General features: G+C 39.9%; 1 protein-coding gene across 3 annotated transcripts in view; it reads left to right on the forward strand.

Moving 5' to 3' along the window:
- The first annotated feature begins 4,717 nt into the window (after positions 1–4,717).
- Positions 4,718–14,324, forward strand: part of PHACTR2 (phosphatase and actin regulator 2) — a 179,025-nt gene continuing 169,418 nt past the window's right edge. For all 3 annotated transcript variants that reach the window (XM_060240455.1, XM_060240493.1, XM_060240464.1), the window contains exon 1: positions 4,718–4,898. In XM_060240455.1, coding sequence (XP_060096438.1) covers positions 4,733–4,898 — 166 coding nt within the window. In that variant the 5' untranslated portion in view covers positions 4,718–4,732. The remainder of the gene's footprint in view (positions 4,899–14,324) is intronic.

Raw genomic sequence — 14,324 nt, forward strand, 5'->3', positions numbered from 1 at the left:
TGTGAACCCACAATTTGGTTAAACTATATATTCCAGTACCCATGTAATGTTAGATTTTCCAGTATACCAAACCCTGAGACTTGTAAGGGACTGTTAACAGTATATTGAATAGTAAATGGTAGTATTTCCACACATCACTATAAAGTATACCATGTAGAAGCTGTGAGTCACAGCCATGTGCCTTTTGTTAGGGAATTCTGTTTGAAATTCTATTTCTTTATCTCAAACAGTGCGATGGATCACTGGATCAAATGATCATTGAGAGGCATTTAACATGAAAAAGCAAAAACATATTTATTACTACAGGGAAAGGGTACTGGGAGATGAAAATAACAAACAGTAAAGAACTACATCCTCTCACTAGAAGACCACATGCTTAATGGAAGACCACTTCCTCCTTCTTCTTGACCTCTCTGCCTGAACAAAGGAAGTCACCTGACTAACTGACCAAACAAACAAAACAGGTTTTCCTGCTTCTAGGCCTTGACTGACAGCAGTCAGTATCTTCTTCCTAGGTCATGCAGACAATAGGGAATCAGGCACAGTGTTAACCCTATAATGACTGGAACTATAGAACATTACAAAGGACATACAAAACAGATATATATTTCCAACACCTTTGACTACAAAAATTAAGTATGCACTAAATGCAAAATGTAACTGAGCTTTTAGTGCCAGTTTACAGTTGCATCCCATCTCTATTTACATGTTCAGTACTTACCATAAGCAGGTATACATAGCAGCCTTCAAAGAAGCCATGGCGTATATCTGGAAAGCTGTCAGCCCTGACATTTCAGCTGAGCATCCTATCATCCCTCTAAACTGAATCACAGAGCTTTAGAGACCTAGGCAATAGGCAGCCTTATGTAAAAACCAGTGAAACTAGGGGAGAGTTTAAAAATCCAGGGCCTGAATTCCTAGGCCTTCATAGCAAATAGTTTGTAGGGACACCTGTTATCTGCAAATGTGATGGAGGGACTGAGGAAAGGGAATAAGATGTTGTATACTGTAACTGCTGATTCGGGAAATGGATAGACTACTTAACATGCAATTTTAATGCTGCTATTGATTTTATGTTTATCATCTAGAGTATGTCGCATTGGATACATTAGTAATACATAAGAGAGACATTATAATATCATATGAAGTATGCTTATTGTTTTGCTTTTGCCACACTCAGAGCCAGTGGCAAAGCCAAAACATTGCTTAAATGTGCTGTCTCCAACCAGAGTAGATAGAGCATACCAAACCTGTACAGAGGGTAATGTTTGGCTTACACATAGAATTGTTAGTAAGCATACCAAGACAATTAAAAACATTAGCATATCTGTCATTATAGAAACTTCTAATGGTGCATGCTTTATAAAAGGCTATAATTAGGGGGAAAGTTAAAACTGGGGACACAGAGTTTGCAAGTATGGATAGGAATGCAGTTTTGTCAACCACATTCGTGGAGACACTGTATGTTGAAACATGCTAAGTTATATTGCAGGGAAAGTACACCGATTTATTATTCTTAAACAGAGGTATTTTGGAAGTTAGGGTTGCCAGCCTCCAGATTGGGCCTGGAGATCCCCGAGAATCACAACTGCTCTCTAGACTATGAATATAATTCCTTTTGAGAAAATGGCTGCTTTGGAGGGTGGACTCTATGGCATTGTACCTTAGTAACGTCCCTCTTCAAGCTCCAGCCTCAGGTCTACAGGAATTTCCCATTCTGGAGCTGGCAGCCCTAGTTCTATCAAGCATATTGGTTGTGCCACTTTTAGAGCCTCATCCCGTGTTCTGTTCTCTGCTTTGGTACAGAATCCGCAGCATCTAATAGTGAGCTTCATATATTTGTGGAAATGCAGGTAGAATAATGCTCTGAAAGACCTTGTGTACACCATCCAAAGTCTGACAAAACGAGTCTAGAGCTTTTAATAGTGGCATAACGTAAGAAGAGCCCTTCTGGGATCAGACCAATCGTACAGATAGTCCAACATCCTGTCTTGTATAACTACCAACCATTTCCTCTGAAGGGCCAACAACAGGGCATAGAGACTGAGACCTTCCTCTGATGTTGCCTCCTGGCTCTGAAATTCAGAGATTTAGTGCCTCTGAACATGGAGGTTCCCCTCGGTCACCACAGCTAGTAGTCAGTGATAGACCTATCCTCCATTAATCTAATTCCTTTTAAAGCTGTTTATTTCCGTGGCCATCGCTACACCATCCGGCAGCAAATTCCACATTTTAATCACTTCCATTGTAAAGAACTATTTCCTTTTGTCCATCCTGAATTTTCTGCTCATCAGTTTCATTTGATGTCCTTGAGTGCCACTATTCTGGGAGAAAATTTTCTGTTTGTGAACTCTCTCCACCCCATGAATAATTTTATAAACCTCTGTCATGTCCCCCCCTTCCATTGGACTGGTTTTAGATAGTAAGTGGGCAATATGCTTCAACTCTGGGGGGACTGAGTATATTTCAAATATCCATAGAGAAAAGCACTACATTCATATAATGTGTAATAAAAGCACATTATTTTTTATTCCATTTCCATCTTGAGAGTTCTGGCATCTCTTTTTCCAGAAAAAAAATAGAAGAAGAAGAAGAAGAAGAAGAAGAAGAAGAAGAAGAAGAAGAAGAAGAAGAAGAAGAAGAAGAAGAAGATGATGATGATGATATTGGATTTATATCCCGCCCTCCACTCCGAAGAGTCTCAGAGCGGCTCACAATCTCCTTTACCTTCCTCCCCCACAACAGACACCCTGTGAGGTGGGTGGGGCTGGAGAGGGCTCTCACAGCAGCTGCCCTTTCAAGGACAACCTCTGCCAGAGCTATGGCTGACCCAAGGCCATTCCAGCAGCTGCAAGTGGAGGAGTGGGGAATCAAACCCGGTTCTCTCAGATAAGAGTCTACACACTTAACCACTACACCAAACTGGTTCTTTCAACCACCCTTTCAAGGACAACCTCTGCCAGAGCTATGGCTGACCCAAGGCCATTCTAGCAGGTGCAAGTGGAGGAGTGGGGAATCAAACCCGGTTCTCCCAGATAAGAGTCTGCACACTTAACCACTACACCAAACTGTATATGAAAAAGCAAATTTGGTGCCACTATCTCAAAAAGTAGCCCCCCCCCCCGATAGAAGAAGACAACTGCAGATTTATACCCCGCCCTTCTCTCTGAATCAGAGACTCAGAGCAGTTTACAATCTCCTATATCTTCTCCCCCCACAACAGACATCCTGTGAGGTGAGTGGGGCTGAGAGGGCTCTCACAGCCGCTGCCCTTTCAAGGGCAACCTCTGCCAGAGCTATGGCTGACGCAAGGCCATGCTAGCATGTGCAAGTGGAGGAGTGGGGAATCAAACCTGGTTCTCCCAGATTAGAGTCTGCACACTTAACCACTACACCAGCCTGGCTCTCAAATCAATTCTCCATTATAGTCTATGGGGCCATTGACTATAATGGTTCCCATAAGATACAATGAAGATGGGGAAAAAAATGTTGCACATCCCTATTATGCTTTTCAGTATAATTTGTAAGCTGCCTTGAACAGAAAAAATAGGATATAAATATTTGAATAAATAAGTACTTTGGGCAGGTTGATAACATTTAAGCAACTTCCAATTGTTAGGATTTTTTTGTAGACAAAACCCAGCAGGAATTTATTCACAATATTAGGCCACATCCCCTGACACCAAGCCGGCTGGAACTGTATTCCTGTGCATTCCTGCCAAAGAAGCTCTGGGGCTATGTAAACCTATTCCCAGAGGCTAGGCTTACCAATATAGAGGAAAGAGGTGGGTAGATGTGTTCTCCAGAGACCAGGTCTACTAATATAGAGTAATGGAGTGGGTGAAATTTGATTTATCTTTTCTCTTATAATGTTGAAATTATTTAAATATAGTTTAAATATAATTTAAAAGAATTTATTCTGATATTTTTACAAATGTTATGCAAGTAACCTAAAATGCTAATTTACACCATACTTAAATGTAGACTTGCTCACAACTTTAATGCTGCCAGCTTTTTTTCGCTCAAGGGCTAGAATTTCTGCTCACAACATTGTGGAGCTTAGAGGGATTATTGGTGTCAAACTCTAGGTGGTGGCTGGAGATCTCCTGTCATTACAATTTTATCTCCAGGCAACAGAGATCAACTCACATGTAGAAAATGGTCACTTTGGAAGGTGGACTCTATGGCATTACACTGCACTGAAGTCTTTACTCTGAAAGCCTACCCTTCTCAGGCTCCACCCCCAAAATCTCCTGGTAGTTTCCAGCCAGCATCTGATCTCCAGACTACAGAGTTCAGTTCCCCTGGAGAAACTGGTTGGTTTGGAGGGTGGCCTTTCAGGCACTATACACCACTGAGGTCCCTGTCTTCCTCAGACCCCACTCTCCCCTGGCTTCACACACCCCAACTGTAGTAATTGTCCAACCCTAGCCGAACAGTTTTTTTACCACCTTATCCGGACCAGGCCTATTTGGTAGCTCACAAAGCAAGCAAAACAGGCAGCTAGAAGCAACAGCAGTCAGCCAGCTCAGTTGTGGGCGGATCCTTCCTGTAAAAACTTTTCTACTGCTGCTCTTCCTCGCTGTTCACCTCCGACAGAGCCGTTTTGCCGGCTGCTCCTGCTGCCTTGGCCTTGGCTGGAGGACGCCAGTTTCTCTCAGAGGGGACAGAAGGGCTCGATCTCAACCCCTCGCTCATCCCGCGGCAGTAAGGGATCGCTCAGGACGAGGGGATGGAGGAGAGCAAGGGGAGCCCTCAAGCTGAGGCAGCTTCTCCTCCGTCCCGCTGGTGGTTGCTCCCCACAGAATCCGGACACAGGGGCCGCACCCAGAGCGACATCTCGTCTTTCTGTGCGCTCCGGAAAAGCCACCTGCTCCACACGAATCTCACGGGTTCAGGTAAGAGGCGAGGGAGCCGAGGCTTGCTTTGCGCTCACAAAAAACTGCCACAAAGAACCGCTCCTGCAACCTGCGCTTTTGTGCCTTTAGCTGTTGTCTAATAAGCAGAAATTAGACGGTGAGTCTTTTTCTTGCTAAATTCTGGCGCGACCGATAGTTCTGAAAGACCCAGGGCAAAATGTTGGCCGTCCTGACCATATGCCTCAGCCACGATGGTTTTCTTGCGGCAGCAATTGCCGGTATAAAATCAGGAATTTGTGACTCATACTGATTCTATTAGTAAGTAGTCCCCAGTCCAGTTAGGTTTCACTTTTTTGCTCTGGGACCCGAGCCTGTAGTAGTTACTAGTGCAGGGGGCAGAAATTCACCAAACACTGATTCTCTTTACAGCAGGTGTAAAAATGTCAGATGCTGAATTTCTGCTTGTCTCATGGTGCCAGTTTTGCTTCTGTTTCTAAGGACAAACATGATGTACCTTGAGGCACATGCTCTGCACAAGCTAATTGTCCCTTTATTTATGTTAAATGCTTTGTTGTGGTCAGTCCTACCTTTACAATGCAGGTGAACTGAGATTCTAATGAATCTTTTTGTTGTTGTTATAGCCTGCCTTTTCTCTTGGTTCAGGTTGCTTTACATTAATGACTGAAACAAAGTATTGATAGTTATCCAATTTAGTGCCAAGAACCAGGATAGCTATTTCCACAAGTATTATTTGCCCCAGGTTTGATCCCAGTAGATTTTTCTTTTCCGTCTTCCACACACATCATGGTGCATTCGTACACCTGGAGTTTCCCTGTATTTTTTTTCTGACATTTCCCAAAACTGCTTTCTTGAGAAAGTGTGGGAAGGATTGGAGCCAAGCCAACATAGCTGATATGTGGGTGGGAAAGTTTGAGTTTGTCTATTCTTGCCCACACAGCAGCCCTTTTTCCCTGCCCTTGTCCCCACCATGGCCATTTCCTGCTTCACCTTGAGGTGTGTGTGTTTTAAAACCAGATGTTTAATGTTTTTATAACAAGTTTGCAATGTATGGATCAGATTCTCTGAATTCCCAGCTTTTATTTTAAAAATAGCATGTCTCTAGCCCGTTTTTAAGTTGTGGGGATTTAAGAGGAAAGGCATATCTCTGCAAGTGACTAGAGAGTTTAAAAAGTAAAATCTGGAAACGCATTATACATGCATGAATTATAATGATACTCAGGTGCCAGTTCTTTTTTTGGGGGGGGGGGAAGCCTGGAAAGCCCTGTGTGTGTGTGAAGGGTGTGTCCTGTGTCCAGCAGACTAGGGCAGGAGAATCATGGGGATGGGGAATCCAGCCTGTATGGGCAGTCAGTCACAACAGCAGTGGGGAAACTAAGTGAGCCTGTTCCTTTGTGGAAAACACCAATGTGAAGCTGTGTTGCTTGTCTTATTCTAAATCCTGTTTAAATCTTGTTTTTCAAAGAGACAGACTGTCTGGGTGATCTTGGCCACTTGAGATTCCATAAGAGTCAGGTTCCCATTGAGTAAAATGGAAATAATTGCATGCTTCCCAGTACTGCTATAGGGATGGACATCGAAAATTAACAATGCAATCAGGATTGCACTGAAGCTATGTAATCTCTTGAACCTTAACACTACAATATATTATTTATGCATCACTTTTAATGTGCTGAAGGTATACTGGAAGGATCTCAGAACCAACTTTTTATCAATTAACCATAGTTCTGGAGTTGAAATTCATAGGACTAATCCAATAATTCATCTGCTCCAATATTCCATTTTTGTAACTTGCTTGATCTTGAGACTTGAATTTTGTGTGTGTATGTGTTTATATAAAATGCTTCTGGCAATGTTAAACCTTATATGAACCTATGAAGCTGCCTTCTACTGAATCAGACCCCCCTGGGCCCATCAAAGTCAGTATTGTCTGCTCAGACTGGCAGCGGCTCTCCAGGGTCTCAAGCGGAGGTTTTTCACGCCTACTTGCCTGGACCCTTGTTAGAAGCAGATGGAATTTTCATTGTGTACCTGTATAGTAGGTAGTATAAATTTGGTGTTTGTGTCTTTCATTTGTGCAGTCACAACTAACTCCCAGTTTACTTTTACTGTCTGTAGCATGTTTCCCTGATGTAATATGTGTTAGTGTTTAGAGGATCAGCAAAGCACTATGAAAGTTCTACCAAAACACATAGTTCACTTTCATAGCTGATCACAAAGTGTTAGTACTCAGTTCGCTTTTGTTTACATACAGCCTTTCACAGCACTAAGATGCTTGGCTGCTGATACACCTTTCCTACATGAACATTAGTTTCCCAGTATGACTCCTAGAAGGTTTGTACAGTCTGAGAATAGCACAGAGACTGGGGATTCTTTGGGGCTCTGGCCAGGAGATCCAGATTTGCAAAAATCCCAAGGAAACAATATGCAAGATCCAGGTTTGCTTACAAGGAGATTTTAATAAGCAGTGATCAAGCTTACAGAAATAGCAGGCTCAGCTCCTATCCACTGGGTCTCAAATCCACACACATAGCAAAGCAGACCTCAAGATAAGATGCATAGCTAAAACTAAGCATCTTGTATTCTAATTAGGGTTTTTAGGGTTTGTAGAATATTTTGGGATCAAGTGCCATGTTCTACTGGATTCTAATTGTTGGCTACAAGTTAAAAAAGTCATTAATCAAGCTGTCCCAAACACTAGGATTAGTCAGGCCATCTCACACCTGACATCCAGTGATGAGAGAGCAAATAATTCTTTCTATATAAGAACTCCTAACAAGCACGAGAGAATAGAATATTCTCTTTGGCTTGACCTGATGGCCATCCCTTCACAGAACTCAAGGTAACTAAATGTCAAGCACCAGCCTGTAACAAAGATGGTGTTACAAAGGCTATACAGTGACTGAGTACTGAAACTGCCTGGGAAATACTGCAGGTGGTTGTTTGTCATATGGTTGCATAGATAGTGGAGGGGGGATGATGGGCAGGGAGCCTTTATAGGTTCTGGTGGAGACAACAATAATTCCATTCTGAAGTTTGGAAACTTTAGGTGTTCATCTTTTTTTTTTTTTTACTACACATTATTAACAGTGCTCATGAATTTTGGGACCACTTAGGCAAGGTATCCTCAGTGAGACTTGAGGGATAGAATAACAGTCTCTTTCCTTCTAGCAGGAGTTGCTGCTGTGATATTCTTCCTTTTTTTTGACATCCTAAGGGTGAGCAACAAGGAGAGAAGGCACAAGGTTGTCACGGGGCTTGGAAAGAGGAGTGCCCATTCTCAGTGGCCTGAAGAAGAAGAGTCAGGATGGAGCTAGGCATGTGGTTCACACATCTTGAAAGATGGAGCCTTTGGCAATTGGCCAGCTTGATTGAGATGTTCACCTTAGTGTTAAGCACTACAGTTCTGGGCAAGCGACCCATCCTCTCATCTTTCCACTTTACAGCCGGGGCTGGCTTACCTTTTCACAGTCACAGACTCAGCAGAGACTGCCCCCTAGCTTACTTAAAGCAGCCTTCATATTATTAAGAAATCGAAAGTAGACTGGCTTTTGACAACTCTTATCACGGGTGGGTCTTGGGCTAATCATGGACTCCAGCAGTTGCCCATCCATACTGACAGCTGATAATTCCACCTGTTTGCTGGTTTGTCATGGATATTTCAGGCAACAACAAATTCCATCTTGTGAAAAAGTTGTCAGTTTTTAAAACTGACTGCAGGCTAATTTCAACTGGAATGCTCTTTACTATATGGAAATATAGAAAATAATTATGTGGTAGCTTCTTTCAAATTATTATTCATCCAGGGCTGTCCCTATGCACAACATTTTACAGAATGCAAGAAGCATAGTCCTTGCCTGAAATAAATCTAATGTTCTTATTTTGTGTATGTTTGGCTATGCTCAGCAATTGTTTGGGGCTTGTAGCTTTATTCATGCAACAAGTACTTTTCTTGCTATAAGCTTCTGGGCAAAAGGTTAGGAATCCCATGTGGGTTTTGAGAGAGCTGATTTTCTTCCTTGGAATTGAGAATCAGCTTGAGAAAGTACAGGCAGAAGTAGGTTATTATAATATCTAAATGCTTTTTAAGGAAGAAGGTGCAGTGGTTGGTTATTTTCCAGATTTGTAGCTTTATTTCAAGACTCAGTTAAGTAACATTGCTGGGAACAACTGCAATGTTCCAAGTGCAGAAAATCTCTATATAGGGAGTATGCTTTGTACTAGATGTTCTTCAGGACCGGAATGCATCTGTGTATTGTTTATAACATCTGTAGCTTGCTATAGGAGAACAGGTTTAATTCAGAGGTATGGAGGATTCAATAGACTTCATGGATTTTGAGTTCATCCAGATTATGGCTAACATTTATGCAGACATTAAGGATGCTGATATTTATTCAGCCTGTTGCACCAGCTAGCCTAGTGTTTGTTGCTCTGAATTCAGTTTACATAGGGTGTGGTAGGGAACAGGAAAATGCTAGTTCTTTCTTTACAAAACAAAATCAGAGCAAAAAGTCTGTAGAGAATCAGATGACAGGTTGACAGGTGCTTAGCCAGATATAAGAGTTTAGTTCGCAGGTTGAATGTGTTCTAGTCATTAAGGTTCAGGTACCAGTTGCAAGCTCCAGAGACACACAAGCACTACTCCATGTGTGCTTCAGTTCTCATAAGGCTGCATCCTATGTTACTTTTCTCATATCTGCAGTTGCTTATGTGAGAGAAATGTGATTAGTTCTGCGACCTTATATCAAAGCACTGGGGGGAAATGTATGAATAGAATTGCACATCAGCATGCAACTCACAGATGTAAGAGGACTACTAAATGCATGTATTACTGCAAGAAGAAGCAAATGAAAAATTTCTAGTTAGCAATATTACTTTCTAAAAGCAGTTTTGGCAGTGGCTCACAGAATCAATCCTGTTATTCCAGACAATCTCTGCACTTTTAAACAAATTGCTTGGTATGCTGGGAGTAACCATTTGCTTCCATTTCTTTTCAGTAACCTCTTTTTTTTTTTTTTCCCACTTATAGATGTTTATTCAAGAAAAAACAATACAAACAAAAACCAAAAACACTACCAACAATTAACATTACAATAGAGAAGAGAAGAAAAGAAAAAACACATATCCCACCCCCACCCATTTTCCACCACCACCTGTGAAAGGAGCTTTAGGAGCATATAAGAATATTAATCTACTGTCTCATGTCATATCCCATACCTTTTGCCCATGTATATACTGGCTCCCAAGTCTTTATACATTCTTGCCAGTTTCCATCTCTCAACCTTATAGTTAAAACATCCATTTCGGCAGACTCCAGTAATTTAAACAAAAATTCTTCCTTACACGGAATTTGGGGGGATTTCCAATATTTTGCAAAGAGAATTCTGGCTGTTGTAATCATATATATTACTAGTTTTTTCTCACCCTGTGTTAAGTTTTCTCTGCATATACTCAACAGATAAAGTTCGGGTGAGTGTTTTAACCTTTTCTTTAATACCTTTTGAATCCATATACTTATTTGTATCCAAAATTTTTTTGCAATCTCACAGTTCCACCAAATGTGGTAGAGTGATCCTCTAGCTTTTTTACATTTCCAACATTTATCATTATAGGTTGGGTTTATTCTGGCTAATCTCGCTGGGGTCAAATACCACCTATACATCATTTTATATAGGTTTTCCTTGAAGACTACCGATTTAGTCATTTTAATATTAAATTTCCACACCTTTTCCCATTCTTCCAATCCGATCGAATAGCCAAAGTCCTGTAACCATTTTATCCAGCTCTCTTTGACTGTTTCCGACTGCATTTCCATCTCCAATAACCAGCTGTACATTTTTGAAATAAGGTTTTTGGGTTCATGTATCATTGTGTCAAATCCATTTACTTTGTTCTCTTTAGGAAAGCCCACGCTTTTGTCAGATTGATATATTGACTTAATTTGGCATCTAACCCACCAATCCGGGATTACATTTCCTTCCAAATCTAGATTATTTTTAGTATCTAACAAAATTGAATAGTTTTGAGGATTTCTCCAATCATATAAATTAGGGTGGGTAGTTGCTTCCACTGGCGAGACCCACAATGGAGTATATGTATAAATTTTCTTTTTAATCTCAAACCAAGTCTTATAAATTGCTTTCCGGACTTCATGTGCCTGGAAGTTGGTGTTTTTTGTGGAGGTCTGATACCAAATGTATGCGTGCCAGCCTTTAGTTAGTCCTGCCCCCTCTAGAACTAGCAATCTTTTATTTTCTAACAAGCACCAATCTCTGGCCCAGGCTAAACAAGAGGCTTTATAATATAAGCGCCAGTTTGGTAAGGCCATACCCCCTCTTAGTTTACTCTCTTGAAGGATTTTTAACTTAATCCTTGGTTTCTTGTTTTGCCATATGAAAGTCAAGATCATCTTATTAAGTTTTTGAAAAAACGAATTGTGTAGTTGAACTGGGGTCATCTGGAATAGGAATAGGATTCTAGGCAGAATGTTCATCTTTATTGTAGCTACCCTTCCCAAAAGGGAAATTTGCAAGACTCGCCATTTCTCCAAATCTGTTTCCACTTCCTTTAAAATTTTTTCGTAATTATCACGATAGAGAGATTTCACATCATTTGTTAAATAAATTCCCAAATATCTAATTTTCTTCTCTTTTTTAAAGCCCGATTTATCTTCTAATTGTTTAATTTGTTCTTTATTCATATTTTTAGTTAGAAATTTGGTTTTCTGTATATTAACTTTGAATCCAGAAACTTCTCCAAACTGTTGCAGATTCAATTTTAGTTTATCAATCGAAGAGATCGGATCCTCCAAGAAAATCAACAGGTCATCTGCGAATGCTTGAATCTTGAATTCTTCATTCTTTATCTTCAGGCCTCTAATTTCAGTATCTTCTCTTATTTTTTGAATCAAAAATTCTATTGTAGTTACAAAAAGGAGAGGGGAAAGAGGACACCCTTGTCTGGTCCCCTGTTCTATTTCCACAAATCCAGAGTTGTTCCCATTTATATTAATTCTTGCCTTTTGCTTAGTGTATATAGCCTCAATCAGTTTCTTAAAGTTCTTACCGCAACCAATAGCTTCCAATACTTTGTTCATAAAGTTCCAATTCACGTTATCGAACGCTTTTTCAGCATCCAATGAAATTCCTGCAAATTGCTTGTCCGGATGGTCTCTATAGTATTCCAGGATGCTCAAGAAGTATCTTAAATTCTGCCGCATCATTCTTCCCGGTATAAAACCCGTTTGATCTTCTTGCACTATATTGGTTACTATTTTCTTGAATCTGTTTGTCAGTATCGTTGCGAAAATTTTGTAGTCTGCATTTAGGAGAGAAATTGGCCTATAGTTCTTGATTTCCTTAGACACTGTTCCTTCTTTATGAATTAGTGTGATCAACGCCTCTCTCCAGGATGTTGGAATTATTGCTGACTCCTGAATTTTCTCCATCAATTTTTTATAGGGAATTAAAAGTATATCTTCAAAGGTTTTATATACTTCCACCGGAAGACCATCCAGGCCAGGCGTTTTGTTAGGCTTCTGCTGCTTAATTGCTTCAATTATCTCATGGATTGTAATAGAACTATCCATTGCATCTTGTTGTTCTTTCGTAATTGGTTTCACATTAGTACTTTGAATATATTCTTCTTGCTGTTGTTCTTCAATTTCCTGTTTTTTGTATAGATTTTGATAAAAATTTTTGACTATTTGTTCCATTTGATCTTCTTTTGTAGTCTCTTCACCTTCTTGGTTAATAAGCGATCTTATGATTTTTTTTTCCTTTTCCTTTTTAAGTTTATATGCTAGCCATCTGCTTGTTTTATTTGCATTTTCGAAAAAATTTTGCTTGGTCCATTTCATTTTCCTTTCCAGTTCTTCTGTTAGCCATAAATTTATTCTGTGTTGCGTAGCTTGTATTTTTGTTTTTATCTCTTTTGTGTTTTTAATTTTCTGTTGTCTTTCTTGCTCCTTTAAGTCTTTCACTAATTCGTTGTATAACTTCATCCGTTCCCGATTCCTTTTTGCCGTGAAACTAATAGCCATCCCCCTAAAGAATGCCTTGAAAGTGTCCCAAATATTCTGAATGCTGGTATCTTCTTCCACATTACGCTGAAAAAATTCTTTTATTTCTTTTTTCGCCCCTTCCAAAAATGCTGTTTCTTTTAAAATTTGAGTATTCAAAGTCCAGCGACTATTCCTTGATGGGCAATATATCATCACTTGCAATGGATTATGGTCGGCAAATGTTTTCGGGAGAATATTGGCTTGAGTAACTTGCGGAATCAGGCCTATCGTCATCCAACACATATCGATTCTGGACCAGCACCTGTGAGCTTGTGAGAAATGTGTAAAATCTTCTGTTTGTGGGTTCTTCATTCTCCAGATATCGATAAGGCTTAACTCTTCTACCATCTTAAGAAAGGCCTTTGGCAAGACACTACGTGATAGATTTTTCTTTAACTTTTCAAATTTTTTATCTTTTTGAGGATCAAATACGGCATTAAAGTCTCCTATGATACAACAAGCTTCTGTTTGTAGTTCCACTAATTTCTCATGTATCTTTTTATAAAAAATTTCTTGCTTGTCGTTCGGAGCGTATATGTTTACAAGCAGTATCTTTTTTTTGTTAATTGTTATTTCTATTATCAGGATCCTTCCCATTTCATCTTTATAAATCAGTTTAGAATCTATATTATGATGAACATAAATGGCTACTCCTCTTCTTTTCCCTTCATCACACGAACAATATAACTGTCCCAATCTTTTATTTTGTAGAAACTTCCTATCTCTTTCCTTTATATGTGTTTCCTGAAGGCAAATAACTTGAGCTTTAGTTTTCTGAAGTTGTAAAAAGGTTCTCCTTCTCTTCTTTGGTTCATTTAAACCGTTCACATTTACCGATACAATCTGTAATCCCGTCTTTTTATTCATCCTAATATCGTTTTACTTCCTTCTGTTACTCTTTGGTCTCTTTTAGTGAATTGTCTTGTTCTGACTCCTTCTCTTCTGAGTTTATAGGTGTCCTCTACTTCCTTTCCACGCAGGTCTGTTTCTTCCTCTTGGTCTTCCCCTATATCAGAACTCTGGTTACTTGAAGCCACAAAGCTGCACCAAAAGTCTTCCATTTTCTCCAGAGTGGTAATATTATATCTCTTGGCCTGGTACGTAAAAAAGATTCCTTCTGGCACCAGCCATCTAAATTGAATTGCCTGCTTCAATAGCCAACTAGTCAACTTCTTATATCCTTGTCTTCTTTGACGAACTGACCAGGGAACATCTTTCAAAACTTTGATATTACTGTTTTGCCAGGATAAACCTTCCTCTCTTGCCTTTCTTTGAATCTTCTCACAGATTGTTCTTCTAACAAACCTTACTAAAACTTCCCTTGGCAGGTTGTGTCTTCTAGAATAGGAGGAAGATATTCTTCTTACCCAGTCAATCTCACTCTT

This window comes from Heteronotia binoei, chromosome 1, assembly GCF_032191835.1.
Source record: "Heteronotia binoei isolate CCM8104 ecotype False Entrance Well chromosome 1, APGP_CSIRO_Hbin_v1, whole genome shotgun sequence".
NCBI classification, from domain to species: domain Eukaryota; kingdom Metazoa; phylum Chordata; class Lepidosauria; order Squamata; family Gekkonidae; genus Heteronotia; species Heteronotia binoei.